Source organism: Aedes aegypti, chromosome 1 (assembly GCF_002204515.2).
Source record: "Aedes aegypti strain LVP_AGWG chromosome 1, AaegL5.0 Primary Assembly, whole genome shotgun sequence".
NCBI classification, from domain to species: domain Eukaryota; kingdom Metazoa; phylum Arthropoda; class Insecta; order Diptera; family Culicidae; genus Aedes; species Aedes aegypti.
In genome coordinates, this window is record NC_035107.1 from 113630794 (window position 1) to 113648175 (window position 17382).

A 17382-nucleotide genomic window follows, 5' to 3' on the forward strand; every position below is an offset into this window, starting at 1 on the left:
GTGCTCTACAATTCGCAGTTGTAATGTTCTAATATTAAAATTGACCGTTGTAGTGCTCTTAAATCGCTATTGTAAAGCTCAACGAAACTTTTCGATACAACACTATAATACTAATTTGGTATAACAAAATTAAGCATTTATTAACATTTTGTTAACAACATATTACATTTCATTAGCCGTAGCAGTTAGGAATTTTTACAGGTGAGTGAACTTGAATCTATTCTTGAGCAAAACATTGACCAAATCTTTAAAATGATTCCAAGATAAATCCCGGTTGTTATTCGGACGTAATTCAAAAGGAAATATTTAAAAGTATATTGCAGATGTCATAAGTAGACCTACATTGCACATATTTTTGGTGAAATTATGCAATAGTCTCTTAGGTTTTAAAGCATTACTTTTGAAGGAATTAAAAAAAATCGGAGAAAACTAATGTAAGATTTCCATTGGCGTAGCAAGGGTTTTTTTCTAGATGGGGGCTAAGGGGGGTCTAGAAAATTCTGGTTTTATAGAAATGTTGTCGTTGAAATATATACGATCATCAAAAATTTCGTAGTTTGCATAGATTTGTATTGATTTTATATTTTTGTTTGTAATTTTGTCTCTTATCGCTGGTTATTAGTGACATCTGTAAATTATCGTTTTCACTAAGGAAATAGTAAAACAAAAGTCAAAAATTTTCCTAAGAATTCACGAGGAATATCCATTTTTCAACCATGTGCTTTTAATAGATTACTCTGAGAATTCCCTCGGGGATTCTTTTCATAAACTTTTTCCATACTTATTCAGTGCTTTCTACGAAAACTTGTTTAGTCTTTCTGATTTTACCAGAAAATTTTTCAAATAATCTCTATCAAGCTACCTACAACAAAATCTTAAGCCAGAGGTTTCTTTAGAAACTTTCTTTGAATATTTATCTAGGAAGGTACTCCACGTGCATAAATAACTGCGTACTTCCCAAAAAAAAAAAAATAGAACAAAAAACACCAACTTTGCCTATGAGGCTCTTCCTAAAGTTTTTCTTCAGATACCTTGAACATTTTTTTTCAGATAATCTCTCAGGAAAATTCGCAGTAAAATTACATTCTCCCCTAGAAACTCACGTAGGAGTATACTCAGCTGATTTCCCCTACCCGAACGAAAAGGAAGAAGCAAAATGTGCTCTGTCATTCCAGTGGAAACTTTTTTATCTATATTCCATCTGCCACGGCGGGGCAAATTAGTTGTTTGGCTGTGTATGCTGAGAGTGCGAAGCTGCATCAAACTGTGTTTGCATTTGTGTCGTGGCGCGCAAAGCAAGGCACGTGTCAAGCGTTATAATAAAGCCGAAAAACGAAGGAAAAAACAAATCATGATCAAACGTCATCAACCTACCGTTTAATCGCTAGTGCTTGGATGTAATGTTTGCTTCCAAAATGAGAAATCATCACCTCTAAATTAGTTCTAATACCCTCCACTATATGAACAATGGTGGCGCGTCGAACGTCGTAAGTTTCTCGTTATTTAGTCAATGGGGAAAACAATCGATTTGTTCTTTGTCTGGGTCCCTTTTTGTCTGATTTGTACTGGTCAAATGAATCGAATCTCGCCAAAAAAGAGCCATGGATCACTCGTTCTTTTGAGTGATCCGGATCTTTTAAACGGCTCCGATTCTTTTCGCCCATCTCTACTCCTAGCATTCCATAAGGTTTTACAATCAATTAACCAGGATTCAACTGGGAATAAATTCTTAGCGATTTCTCAGAGAAGTTCTTCGCAGATCTATCTGATTTTTTTTCACAGAAAATTCTCTATATGCTAAGATTTCTTCATAAATCAAAAATTTTTCGAAAATATGTTTTAGATTCATCCTAGTATTATCCCGTCATTTTTTTTTTCAAACAGCACTAGCGAATCTTCTGGCGTTTTTCTAAATAAATTTTCCCAAGGATTTTGCAATTCATTCTTGAGCTTCTAGAAATATTCATCCAGAAATTTCATCAGCTATTATTTTAGGGTTTAGAAATCACATCCCGGGTTTCTTGCATAAATTGCATCTAGAAATGTATCAAGTCTCAAAATGTGATGCAAAAACTATTCCAGGAATATCTCAATAATCTCTCTAGTAAAGAAATCCTCACAAATGACTTTACGAATCACTCCATATTCAATTGATATCAGATTTCTAGAGTAATCAATACAAAGTTAGGAAGAACTTTTGAGGATAACAGATTAATTAAATAAGAACAATATATCAAATTTCTGTCGGAAAATTCAAGAATTCGCTTTAAAGTTTCTGATTTTTTTTGACGAAATTCCTTCACAGGGAAGATTAAATGGTTTTTGCGAAATTTACTACAAAAAATAATGCTATTTTTTTCATCGTCTTTTATAATGGACAATTATTCACGTTAAACGGATGGAATTTTTACTGGAGGTTTGTGTCTGAGACTTTGAGGTTTTGTATGAACTCCGTAGTTCCTTGATAGTATGGTGAACAGATTGATCTAAAAGCATTTTTTCCTACTTTTAGAAATCCCAAACAAAATTTTTTTGGGGGCATTTTCTTTATTATTGTGCTAGTACTGTAAAAGCTTAACACGAAATTATTGGTATTTCAAGGAACATTTTCATAATTTAGAATATATTTAAATTTGAATCTTGGAGGAAATTTTTGCCTCACTTTGAACAATTTTCAAGGAATTTGCTTTGGAACATATCTTTGAAATCTAGCAAACCTCCTTTCTTGGCTTCTGGATTTCACAGAAATCTATATAAAATTATTTGCAAAGAAATAGTCTGTGGAAAATTTTTACAAACTTTTTTATGAATATTCTTATTTCTTCGCCATTCCCAGCTATTTTTCTCAATGCATCTTCAAAAAAATCTTTACTCTCGATTTGTGTACATTGAAGAATGCCCCATTCATAAAGTATATATTTTCCATATATTATTTTCATCGCAATCCACGAATAACAATTTTTTGGCAGTCTAGGCATCGAGAAGCTAAATAACATATAATGAAGAGTGTTTATTAACTACTATGAAGATGCAACGCCAATTAATTTAAACGTCTCTAAGAAAGGCCTCAAAAAAAAAATATTGGACTGAATTCAATACAAAATGTTATAACTCTGGAATGGCTCTAGTGAATTGAAAAAAAATGATAGACGCGTACAAATAAATTGATAATCTACAAACTGAAGATAAGCAAACGAGATTGGAAGAGAATTATTTTGAAGAGAACCAAACTTTTATGGAAACAGCTTAATCTGGTAGCAAATTCAACAAAAGATGAAAAAAAGCTTTCTGTAATGTATGGAGCCCCTGATAGTTTCTAATATTTTAATAAACCGCTTCTGTTTGTTTGTTGATTTTATTCTCTTTGTGTTCATTAGAGTGATTGATTTGAATTTTTGCCTTACGATTTTTATTATGGTTAATAGGATCCTTCCAAAGTTTGGAATGATTCGGAAGATACGCTATTTGAAGTTTATATGGAAATTACTATGGAAAACGCAAACTTTTCGTGTTAAGCCTTCTATCTCTTTGTCATTATATATTATGGAAAAGTGAACAAACTCCTCTTATGTGAAATCGTTTCAGTTACAACATTACCGAAGACCACATTTTGCTCTTTTGTGTTTTTTTTTTCGCTTGGATGCTGTCAGTTCAATTAAAGATGGCGTCGAAACAGCATGCACTCCGTGAGCGTGTTGTACGTTTTCAATAAACAATACTGAATTCGCTGAAAATTTTTGTATGGCGGTTTGATTGAAATGTTTCGCTGAAATATGCCATCATTGGAATATGTTCGGAATATGAGACAGATTGAACACAGTGTTCGGCATTTGAATCAAAATGTTGTTCCATACCTTAACGTAAAAAAATACTAAACAAGGTCAAATAAACAATATTATCGGCATACCCAGCAGCAAAAAGTTAAACTTTGCGAAGAAATGGAAATTTCCTCAAATATAAGCTAAATTATACTTATCACACGCATTTGAAGTCACTGTTGGCCATTTCCAACGTCCAATATCTCGAAAAGCTGACGTATACCGACGGTATATGATATACACGGTGTGCCAGAAACCGTTATTAACAGAAAAAAATGTCCAAGAATTTGGCACCCACCATTCGAAAGATATATCACTCAAGCATCTTCTCTGTGAATTTGAAAATATTTTAACGAGGGAATCGAAAGTTAACGTGATTTGAAAGTTTTGAGCTATTTTGGAAGGGAATTTCACATGCTCATAAACATTCCTCAACGGTGCATCATAATTAACTTGTAAACCTGCCAAGTTATCACCAGCTTTGCATTAAGCAATCAAAACATGTGATATCCAAGCACCTTCTCTGCAAATTTGAAATCATTTGGTCGAGAAAATCTGAAGTTACAGTGATTTGTATTTTTATGATTATTTATATGAAATTTAAGGTGAATATGAATCGAAGCCAAACTTAAAATTTTCGAGACCACAAATCTGGAAAACCATGCTCGTTTGAGCTGAAAACTTAATCGATTGGTCACTACCAGCTAGTGACCAATCGATTAAGTTTTCAGCTTAAACGGATATTTGTGATTTGTGCTCTTGAAATTTTGAGGTTTTGCTTTGATTTATCTTCACCTTAAATTAGAGCTTATTTTTATGCCTTTGTTATGAAAGTGTACATAATTTACAAATAAAAATGTCTATACGACTGACCCTCAGCATTCAAAAGATACAGTAGTCAATTATTTCGGCAGTTTGTTTGAGAATATTTTATAAAAATATAACATAACTAGAGTACTTTGAAGTTTTGGAGTCATGAGGATATTTTTTCAATCGTCTAAAATAGTGTTTTCAACACGCATTTAATAATTGCGACACAAATTAACTTAACAGATTTGCATTCAACTTGTATCTTTCATTGAAGAAATCCAGTGCTTCGTTAAATCACAACCAAATGGATTCGTTTTTGTAAATTTTGTTTCATTTCCAGCGTTTTGCGGGGCATTGTTTCGTTATGGCTCAAATAAGCATATTGGTGAAACTGAATAATTTGAAAGTGGCACCTTGTTGATCAGTCGAGTTTGGATTATCAACTGGTTAGATCATTATAGGCTAGTATTTTAAATAAGCTTAATATGATGGTTCACATATTATTCATGACAGCGAAGTATCCCCTTTATATATGTGTTTGTTTAATTAATAGTCATTAGGATTTTATTGTATAAATTAACATTGTTTCACGTTTTGCAAAATATGTGAATGCAACAAGCCTTATATTTTGTTTGGTTCCTTGAATTATTCGATACTATGAGTGTCGACTTTTCCTTTAGATACTGATAGATTACTTTTTTGGATTGATGCTGCATGATTTGCATCATGCAAAATCTTTGAATGGTTCGTAATCAAAGGTATCGTTATATTGGTTCTTCAGTCTTGTTTTGTGCATATTAATATATATTGAAGAGGCTTTAAAATACAATTCATTCGCCTCCCAACTTTTTATTTTATTTTATTCATTATGTTGATGACTTCATCTTGTTTTGAGGGAGGTATAACAAGGTATGACCAGTGGAAATGATGTGATGATCCCTAGGACTATACTGTAATTAAGCGTTTTGTTTACCAAGACGAATCTGTAATATAACCCCTTCCAATTTTCCAAACTCCCATTGACTTCTCGTGGAAGTGCAGAGGAATCCAACGACTTCCTCAAAGATAGTAACACGTAAATATTTATTCCATAACCCCAATTGACCTGTATTCGGACGCAGCAAGACGCGGTATTGCTTAGTACAAGAAATGAGAACTCCATTACTTACACACTAAGAGTGCTGCGGTTAATCCTAAGTAGCATCCGTTGGTTCTTTGTGCATGTATTGCTTTTGTAATAACGGAGGTGCAACAGTAGGTCGTCAATCACGCTATTAAATTACATTGATCAACATATCGATAAAATCTGTTGCAATTAGTAGTGGTAAAAGCATTGAACATGGTAATTTAATAATCAAAATATACTTCCAAAACTTCAAAGTACTTTAGTTATGTTGTCTCTAGATAAAGTATTCTCGAATTAGCTGCGAAGATGATTGAATAATACATCTTTTGAATGCCGAGTGTCAGTCGTATGGACATTTTTATTAATAAAATCTGTGCATTAATATAACAAAGCTATACAAAGGCTCTAATTAGAAATAATGGTAAATATACAAATCACTGTAACTTCTGATTTTCTTGACCAAATGATTTCAAATTTGCAAAGAAGGTGCTTGGATATCACATGTTTTGATTGCTTAATGTAAAGCTGGTGATAACTTGGCTGGTTTATAAGTTAATTATGATGCACCGTTGGGGAATGTTTATAAGCATGTGAAATTTCCTTCCAAAATAGCTCAAAACTTTCAAATCACGATAACTTTCGATTCCCTCGTTAAAATATTTTCAAATTCACAGAGAAGATGCTTGAGTGATATATCTTTCGAATGGTGGGTGCCAAATTCTTGGACATTTTTTTCTGTTAATAACGGTTTCTGGCACACCGTGTATACCGTCGTTGGGGGTGAGAATGGGTCAAAAAGGGATATGTACGATTTATTTATTGAATACCCAGTAAACACACGATCGTAAATGATACGATATAAGAGTACAAATGTGGAGGCGATATACGTACACTTTGCATGCAGTCTTTTGGCGCATGTACGTATATCGCCTCCACAAATGTACTCTTATGCGCTATCGTATACGAGTTTGTGTTTACTGGGTAACTATCGCAATTTAACTCCAATAAACTTCAAATTGGGTGTGTATGTACTTTGATGGTACATTAACAAATGTTCAAAAAAATTAAATAAAATAATTATCCACAGTGGCACCACAAGTGAATGAAAAATGACCCAATCTCACCCCATAGAGGGGGTGACATTGGGTCACTGTAATTGAAATAACTTGTTTTTGAGAATATGATTGTAAAACCATTCACAGCTAAAAATATTAATGAAATACGATGCAAACAAGACGAAAAGATATCTAAGATGTTTCACAGGTAGGATTAACCCACTTTCACGGGTATGCTATGATAATAAATATGTAAACCGAACATTTATTGTCATGTTTACATAAATTTTATTGTTTTTTCCCTCAAATTGTCTTCAAAGTCTCATCCCCATTGCCATGAAGCCTATTCAGTTTCCCCAAAGGTGTACTGAAACAGTGATTATTTTAAACCATTTCAGGCAGATGTTGACCCAGTATTTCAGCGATCCACCTCATTTGTACTTCCGTGAGATGTTTCTATAATATGAAAACACTAATAAATAATTAAATTTAAAATAATCCATTTGATAAAATATTACGATGTTGCTGCGCACGAAACACAGTTGCTGGTTTGAGAAGTTGTCAAAACGCGTTGCATTGTTATTCAATGCACGGCATACTCAAGTAAACTTGCTTGATGTTTCAGAGATGCTGCATTTAGAAAGAATAAACACATCTTAATGAAAAAAGAGAACACCCGGCACCGTAAAATGTCAAAAAAGTGGACTTGCAATTTCATTTACTATCGTTCTTGCTTGACCCAATCTCACTCCCATTTTTGATGTTTTAGACACCGTACTGAAAAAAAAAAACTAAATTTTTGTTGAAAAATCAAATAGATTCCGGAAAATACGTGTGAAGTGTAATGAAAAGACTTTCAACCTTCTACTAATATAACGAGGGAGGTTAAAGTACATGCTTGATACTTTGCACAGGAGAAATTTAATGTTGTAAATTTTATCTAGTTTCAACATGCAAGTTTATTGATATAGTAAACAAAAACTACTATTTCTAAAAGAGTAAATTGTGATAAATTACGTGTAATAATTTGTGCCCTAACATATGAATTATAGATTTTAGTAATATCAGCGTTTTTAGCTGAAATATTTCATAAAACATATTTTTTCGTTTTGACCCAATCTCACCCGCTAGACCCATTGTCACCTCCATCGACGGTATCTGAAAAAGGCAAGAGATGCAGCAACTCCAATGCTAAAAGCGATAGTTCGGTGCATGGGACAAACAAAATCTGAACGAATCTAAAAATTTGATTTCTGGCCAACTAGATACATCGAATACCCCTTAGTGCACCGATCGCACGCAAAAGGGGTTCAAAAAGTTCGCCCAAAAACAGCGGAGGGAGCGGCGGATAAGAATAAAGAATTGTCATCTCCGGTTGTCGCACACGGAAGGGTGGCTGGCTGGCAGCAGAAGGCAGAACGATAAATCATATCCTTCATGTCTTTGGCAATTCCTCTAGGACACATGCCTCTCCGTTGCTGCTGCTGCTGCTTGCCATTTCACAACACGGCAGCTTCAGCGGGACCCGGAGGAACACGATTTTACTTCCGTCGCAGAGATAAATATGATGGTTTGCTATTATCTCTCTAGGTTGGTCTCGTCGTCGTCATCGGTTTCGGTTGGTCGGTGTCTAACAGGAAGATGGTCCTGCCAACGGCGAATTCCGGATTCGAGCATGCATGCTGTAGTATAAGGAGGAACGCTGTTTCTAGCCTAGGGGGGTGGTGATGGAACGAGATGTGAAAGGGGTGCAAGCCTCTAGTTGCTCATTATCTTTTTACGACTACGAGATGGTTCTTTGAAAGTAGGATAGTCTGGCCAGATTTTTAATGTAGGCAAATTTGGCGCTCGGTGAGGATTTTTGGGCTCTAGTGTAGGGTTGCTAAGGAATAGCGCTAGGAGCGAATCAAACGTTCAATGGCAATTTGCTTTCAACTATGGGTGAGGCAGCCGCAGGCGGTCAATAATTAAAGCTGACGTTTTAAAGATCAGCGTTACATGACGAAAAACTTGTGAAATTTCGAACTGTTCATACATTTCTTATAGCTAGGTGTTCTGTGATTAGTAACACAATCATTCTTATTTGGTGAAATTAAAATAAGCTATTATTAACATCTCTTTTACAACCTACTACAGATGATCGTAGGCTTCGTCCTTTGGCGGAGAGGCCTGTGTCATCCGCAAACAAAGATTTTTGACATCCCTGAGGTAAGTCAGGTAAGTCTGATGTGAAAATGTATTCAGATGTGTAAAATGTGAATTCATGGACTCACAATTGTTTTTTGACGTTAACTACGTCTTACGGCAATATACTGGATGTCAATTGAAAATCTAAAATGTTGCGACCGTCACGATATTATGTTAGAGTTTGAACTAAAGGAAGGCTGCAACTATGAAAATCGACTAAAATTTAAATGCAGAAAATCACTTGGTCTAGTTAACATCATGCGGTCGTGTCTTGTACACAACCCCCTCTGATTTTTTTTTTGTAGTAGCAACCGTGCTAAAAAAGAGATCTTTCGAGAAGGTTTTCTCAAGACGGTGTCTAAGAAGTATTACTACCGCTAACGATATTTTACTTTCGTCGACGGGTACAACGAAAAATCGAAAAAACGGGTCCAAACAAGCATTGATTTGTAGCACTGAGATGTATTATCATATTTATATGAGTAGTTCTAAAATTACTGTACTGTACTGTACGTTATTACTATCTGAACTTAACAACTGTAGCTAACTAAGCGTATTTCTTCTCTATTTTCCAGATCTTACCGGTTCAACGATAAGTGTTAGTGTTAGAAAAAATCACAAGGAAATCCACAATACTACAAGTGCAATATTTATACGATTTCTACCGTACATCACCAATTAACCGTAAGAGTGTTACGTTAGTGTGTATTCCTAAGTGTTACTCAACGTTCCATACCAAATAAGTCAAAATGATCGATAACAGTTACTCGTACGTTACGCGGGACAACCTGCGCTACACGGATCTCAACGACGGACGCTCATACGCTCAGATGAGTACTCTGTCATCGCCGCCCTCGATGGGTAACCGTTTGGGGGAATACGACACAACGGCTTCGCATTTGACCAATCATCGACCGTACGAGCCAGCTCCACAGACGGCATTCGAACGATACGACAACAGTTATCCTCCGCAACGTAGCAATCTCTATTCCTCCTATGGCTATTCTCAATCCATCTTAGATGAAGAACAAAAATATATTTCTGCAGAACCTCCAGCTCCCCCAGAAATCCAATCAAGTCAACACCATCTTGGTTTGCCCACCGGTCCGACAGACAGACTTCATCCCATGATGAAAGTTGAGATGGATGAAAGTGCCGGACCGATCTATCCCAGACCTATGTATCACTACGATCCCACGTGTGGAACAATGCCTCCAGGATTCTCAGCCATCAACTTAAGTGTCAAAGAAGCGAGTCCTCCTATCCCCTACAAAACTAGTGGTACGCCTTCCCCTAATCCTATCAGCCGAAAGGCTGACGATCCTCGAACAAATAAGATCTCCTCAACCAGTCCCGAACCCGGGGCGAGTCCCCAGCAACGTAGCAGTCCTCAAGCCAGCCTAGATCTGAGTTCCAATAATAGGTAAGTGAATCTTGCATGTAATTAACCAATCCTCTCAAGCATAAATCCCATCATTCCCAAACAGCGGTGGAACGAGTCCACACTTTGCCAGAAACTCCGCCACTGGACCGTCGAACGCCAGCAACCCCGTCACAAACTCATCCACGACGAACAACAATAACCCGAATACTACCAACAACAACAACCCAGTGTATACGAACGAAGTTCCAGAATCGCGCAGCAACTCGGACGTCAACCAGACCGAATACAGCAGCGGCAACAGTGAGCGACCGCTCGGAATCGGTTTCGCACGACCGCAGCCTCCTTCGGCATCGTACAGCCGCGAATCCACCCCGGACAGTGGTGGATCGTATTATGCGGACACGTATCGCGATACCAGCGGTGAGTGCAACGTGCCACCGTCTTCCTCCGCGTCGGCAGTGGCGGCAGCGGATCGCAGCCAGAGCTTTTTCTCGAGCGAGAATCTTTCTCCGTACTCGGCCGGGTACAGCCCGCACGCCAGCTACGGGATGGTGGTTCAGCCAGATTACAGCAATGGCTACCCGGGATATGCTCCAAACGCATACCAATACAGCGGTCCGTATGCGAGTTCGCTCGGGTCCGGCGTTTATCCACCGTCGGTTGCTTCAGGATACCCACCGAGCTCGGGTTCCAGCTTCGTGACGCCACCGGCACTAGGGCAGCACATTTCGCCGCACGACAATCTGCTCAAAGCTGGGTAAGTTGCTTTGTTAACACCTTGATTGATTGACACCTTAATCTTGATTCTATGTTCTCCGATATGATGCTTGTAATACAAATAAAAAAGGTTAAACTTATGAATATATCAGAAAACTTTTTTTTAACACAAATAATGAAAGACTGCATAGCAGTAGCATACAGACCGTTCAATTTAGATATACGTATAGTTTGTTTTGAACAGTATCTTGGTATACGCTCATCATACTGTGTGTTTAAGTTTTCTTCTAAGACACTTGCAACATTGCAGACTCATTAAAATGCATATGGAAATATTACCCATTTTGAAAAATTTTCACCCAAATATTGTTTTTTTTCAGGCAGTTTGCATATTGTTTTCCTCTGAGTTTCACAACTACATCTCATTGGCGTGAGAGGTATGAATTCTTATCACTACACCAGGCCTGTCCCACTCTCCATATAAGATAGATGCAATGTTTTCTCATACGTTCCATAGATTGTTGAACTGGTTATCAACGCTGTTAATTTCAACGGCATAAAAAATAACAACTCACATACATAATCGGATAGTACATTTGCTACTTTCTAGATTTTCCTTTGAAAATGATCAACCTTATCAGAGTTATCATCCGTCCTGATTTAGCAGGACATGTCTTAATTTTGAGATTATTTAGAGGCGTCCGGATTAATTTTACATAACTCAAGTTTTGTCCTTCTCTTTCCTGCTTGGCGAACACCATCGAATTTTAGAGATAATTCGAAGTACAGTCGAATTTCGTTCGTTGCTTTATCTTTAAACACTCTTCGAAAGCTCCAGGCTTCGGTCTCATTCAAATTAAGCGATACTTTCTTCGTCGCTTTAAGTATTCTAAGTGTCTGTGGTCTCGGCACCATTATTGGGTTTTCCGTCTTGCTGCTCCATCTTGTTGAACTCGACTACTTCCAGGATGAGGTTTTTCTTCAGGAAAAAGCGGGTTCTACTCAAGAATCGATAACAGTGCATCATAACAAACCCATCTAAACAAGCTTCAGACCTGGGGGCACTATTGTCATAGGATGCTCGGGAATTGCTTATCATGCCAGTAAAATAAAACACCTAGGTGTCTTTTTAATGTAACTTTATAACAAAAAATTCGGCATGTCTCAAATTTGGACAGAGGAAAGCCAAGATTTTCCTCTTTCATTTGCTGCTAAAATCAAAATAGCATCGGGGGTTCTAGTGCAACTTTTTTTTAATTTTGTTTTATGAAAAATGTACAGTATACTGAATAATTTAGGTGAGGTGAACTATTGAAACTGAACTAGTTGAAAACTTTGCAAAAATTCAGTGTCAAAATGATGTAGATTATTCTCAAGAAAAAAAATCACAGACACAGGCAAACAGACGTAACAGCTAGAAAAATTATCGATTTGAAACATAGTAACGCGAACCAGTGTTGTAAACATTCGACACGTTGCGCGACGTTCGTTTCGTTGCTATGGTCAGCAGTCACAGTACGAGTTTTTGAATGAACGTCGACAAACACAATAAAGTGTCAATTGAATGTCGTCTGACACGATGACATTTGCATAAATCATAAGTTTTGCATAGAATTCGGATCATAAATCACATGAATAGTTTGATCTTGCCTGTTATGTCGAATGTGACACACACACTGAAAGCAGAACAGAAACTAACAAAACCGTAACGTTTCCTAGCGAAGCTATCGTGGTTAGTGGCATTCAATTGACATTTTTCTTTTGAGGATGTTTAAGGGAAGCGCTGCCGAATATCAGCGAAAACGTGTCGACTACCGTGATTGCTTACAACACTGACGCGAACATTATCGCTTGATGCTACAAATGCTGAGATTGGCCCATCCGATGCGATGGCGGTAGTATTAAAAGCTATAAGAGCGCCACAAGTGAGCCATTGGTCAACTTCAAAATATTATAATTGAGCGCTATTTCGCTGTCTGATGCCAATAATTTGAGTGTTAAGTCTATTGTCTGTTAGATACCAGTTGCCCACCTCTTCTTTCTTTCTTCGCATTTGTTTTACTTTAATAATTGTAAGGCAAACTATCCTTCTTCCTCTCAAATTGGTTTGTAACTCACATCTTTACTGGTACAAAGTTGGTTTCTCAGCTTAGCGTTGTATGAGCATTCTGAAAATTTTGTAAGGCTTGTTACACTTTCCATAACCCCCTCTCTCCCCTAGAAGCGTGAAATCCTAGTACAATGTTGATAGAATATTATTTGTTTTTTTTTTTTGCATAACCTAAAAGTAAACAGATCTGCTGATGATCACATACTTTCTGGTTGAACTAGCGTTGGAAATAAGGGGAAATGATGCCAAAAAGCATCGAAACGTTTTCATGCATAGGGAATTCTTGTTTTAGTTAAATCGTGTATAGTGTTTGTGATACTTTACTTGGGGACCCTAATAACTAAAATGTTTAGTTTTGTAGCAGTTTTACCATGATTGTACTGAGTTCTAAAAATATTCAGTTTAAATAGCATCGAAAACATAGATCATGACAATTATAAAACTTTCATGAACATAAATAAATTCAATCATCTTTGAAAATGTTGAATGGTAACTTACCGCGATTATTTTAAAAAGCTCAGCACAGTCATCTTATACGAGATTTAAACAAAATTAAAAAAAAAAACATCTCCGACTTAAAACAATAAATAAAAACAAATAACCAAAACGACGAGTTTTTAGTACAACCTAATTCGTTATTCAATTATATCCAGATGAGCTCAACTATGCACTTTGTTGTGTTCCATTCATGTTGAGGAAATTTAGATTGGAATGTACCGTTGTTAGTACGTTGAACGAATAAACAATAAGGACAAAATTTATACAAACTGAATAGAAGATTTCTATGAAACCAAAAGAAAATTTTCACAAAATGCTTCAATAATGTCAAACTTGAGCTTCCAAAGTTTGAAAATTCCTCTCTCTGTAAATATAAAAACCATGTATATGTTTCAAAATTTCCAAATGCATATAAGTCTTATATTATTTGATATTGTTGACTGTCTCTCATGCATAAAGTAAAATTTCAACCCGAAATTTTTAAATACCATGACCCCACAGTTATGGATCAAATAGTTTGAAGTCCAACCTATAAAATTCAATAAAACTACATGGAAAACGTGAAATTGCAATTTAAAAGCACGAATTGAATCGTTTCAAATTGGAACTTCGGTTAGTAAACTGTTTTGAGTGTAATATTTACATAGGATTGCATAAAAATTAAAAATTTAATCGGTTTCTGAAAACCATATTATGGATCAATTTTCATATTATGGATCAAATTGCGCATCAGTGCGCAAAATCAAGAGATTTTCAACTCAATGCATCTGTATTGCATGATTTAGCGAAAGTTAGCAATGTGTCATATATTACTGCAAAAAATAGCAGTGTTAGAGCTGGAAACAAGGGTAAAATGCCCTTTTTTTGTGATACTGCGTTGTAGTAACTGAGAAATGAACTGTTTTCGCTCCACACAAAGTTTTCCACCCATTATTGTCTGCTAAAAAATGAAATTTACAAAGCTTGATGTTTTATTAGTTTTATCCTCAGTGCTATTGTCTGAAAATGTCGAATCCAATGCTTAAAATGGCAGAAATCTACATTCTTTGGGAGTTATCCATAACCGTGGTAAACAATCATTTCCTGATCCATATTATGGATCACTAGTTAGAAGTGGTAATACTCGGTATTTAGAATCAACAATCAAGAAAAATGTTTTCCAAAAATGAATTCATACTAAAAAGAAGTGAACAAGCATGTTTTATGCTATAACATTCGAATTTTACCACTTGTGGGAGCTTATGAATGCTGACGGCACTTCTTACAGAAAACGACCATATAATGATAGATGTGTGGTACCAACTAAACATTTGTCAAATACACCGTTATTTAGCGGTTTAATGTTGTGCTTAACATTACAAATGATAGAAGACAAATAGTATAACATGGGAAAAATATGTTTTACGTCAACGTTCATGTTTTGAGCTAGTTATCCGATGTTGAACGCCAAAGTGATCCGTCACTGTGGGTGATCCGTAACTGTGTGGGCATGGTATTTTTATTTTTTTTTTTATTTTTTTTTCTGCTAAATGGATTTTTTGCTATCAGGGCTTTGGGAGATTCACGTACACAGCTTACATACCGCTGAAACTAGTAATCTCGATTTTTTCAATATTAATTGTATCAACTTAACTCTCCACTTGCTACTACGTTCCGTATTTTTTGTAAGGATTTTTACCAGCTTCTAAGTCCTTTTTTCTATCGTTATGAACGAAATTTTTAGCCCATAGCTAGCTCGAGACTGACGGCTTTACTTCCTTTTTCCCTTCCAAATGAAGTTGTCATTACGTATAACCTTAATGTAAAGTGACCTTCTCATCTCGGGTATGGGATCTCAAGTTCTCGGAATTCATGGCGAGTATTCTTACTACTATACCAAGACGATCCGAAGTTTAATAATTGATTTTTTAACGCTGAATATGCACAGTCAATTTAAAGTAACAATTTTCCAAATTTTGGCTATGAGGTACTTCCCAAAGCCAGTTAAAATTTGAGAAAAAGAAATATTCTAGACACCCCGACCGATTATTTTCGTTTTAATTGCAAATCAAAGGGGATAATCTCGGCTTTCTTGTGTCAAAACTTCAGACATGCCAATTTTTTTGTTTTGAAATTGTTCTACGCCAACGAGAATATATACCAAGGTGTGGAAGAAGAAGCAATGGCTATGGATTAGTGAAGAGAAAAAATGTAAACAAAATTAACTACGTCACTAATTTACACGGCTTCTTATGGGAGCTAACTCGCTTGTAGTTGTGAAACATTTTGCACCAATGTTATTCGTCGGTGAATCCGATTAATTTGACATCTCCTGGTAGCCCCAAAATCACCACTCATTTGCATTACGTTCTACAACGTTCGACATTGTGGTCTCCATAGAGGTCTACAAAGAGGTCCCCTCAAAGGTCTTTTCATGGAGGTCTTTACGGATGTTCCAACAGATGTCTCCATAATGGTCTCCACAAAGATCTTTACTATCCATAAAGTTTTTATCAAAGTCGAATTTAAAGTTGGTAATAAGTTTGTAAAACTAAGTACATAGGTGACATTTAATAACAACTGTAACAGTGAAATTGGAGACTGGAGTGAAGACTTCTATGGAATGCCATAAACCCTTCAGTTTTCGGCCATGCCACAGAGGGCAAACATCTCCTATCTTCTCAATAACATGCCAACCCCCATCAACGTTACAAGTCGGCGAATCCGACACCTACCGGTAGCTTCAGGATCAGCAAACATTGCGTTCCACAGCGTTCAACGTTGTGGTCTGCACCGAAATTTCTACAGAAATCTGCACCAAAGTCTTCACAGAGGTCTACAAAGAAGTCACCGCGAAGGACTCTTCATCAAAGTCTCTACGCAGGTCTCAACAGAAGTGTCTACACAGGATTTCGCATAGATCTCCACAGTGATCTTTACCTATTTCCTTTTCCATCAACGGTCTTTACATAGATTTTCGCATAGGTCTCAATAGAAGATTTTACCCAATTACCCCCAATGAAATGAGCCCGAATTCCATTTAGACAAACGTACCATTACTCCGAATGCACAATCACCCTGCATGACTAATGTGATTAAGGGAATTCTGGGAAATCGCGAGGAAATGGAATTTGGGGCATTCGGGTTCATGGCATTTCACACAAGTCTCCACGTAGGTCTACACTGAGATCTCATAAGAAGTCTTCACAGAATTCTCCATAGAAGACTTCTCAGGAACCGAGAACCACACCTCAGGGGTTTGTGGAGTAAGCATGTATTCTGGTATCAATGTCTAATTTCACTGATGCAGTTGTTATTAAATATCACAAGTGTTCTTAGTTTAATAAACTTATCTACAACCTTAAACTCAACGCCGTCGATTGTTTCTGTATGCTTCCATCGTTGGTAGTTCGACTGTAGTTCCTTGTTGGTGATATATTGGCTTTCCTGTCAGCAAATAAGTCTTTAACGTATTTAGCTTAAATCGTAGAATTGTCGAATTTCTTTGTGTGTTTCTAACAAGTCGTATAACGCACCCAGTATCTACACTCAACACCGTACACCATTGATTGTAGACTTTTATCATACATGACATGTTTTTGTAAAAACCAAATCAATGAATAGATGATGCATAGAAACTTCATATTCGTGACACCTTAAGGGGATCTAACGCAATGTTGATGTATAGTTCTTTGTCG

General features: G+C 36.5%; 1 protein-coding gene across 2 annotated transcripts in view; it reads left to right on the forward strand.

Moving 5' to 3' along the window:
- LOC5569255 (myelin transcription factor 1) overlaps nucleotides 1-17382 on the forward strand; it is a 48135-nt gene that overhangs the window by 21188 nt on the left and 9565 nt on the right. For both annotated transcript variants that reach the window (XM_021845717.1, XM_001658348.2), the window contains exons 2-3: nucleotides 9572-10419; nucleotides 10484-11137. In XM_021845717.1, the coding sequence (XP_021701409.1) occupies nucleotides 9746-10419; nucleotides 10484-11137 (1328 nt within the window). In that variant the 5' untranslated portion in view covers nucleotides 9572-9745. The remainder of the gene's footprint in view (nucleotides 1-9571; nucleotides 10420-10483; nucleotides 11138-17382) is intronic.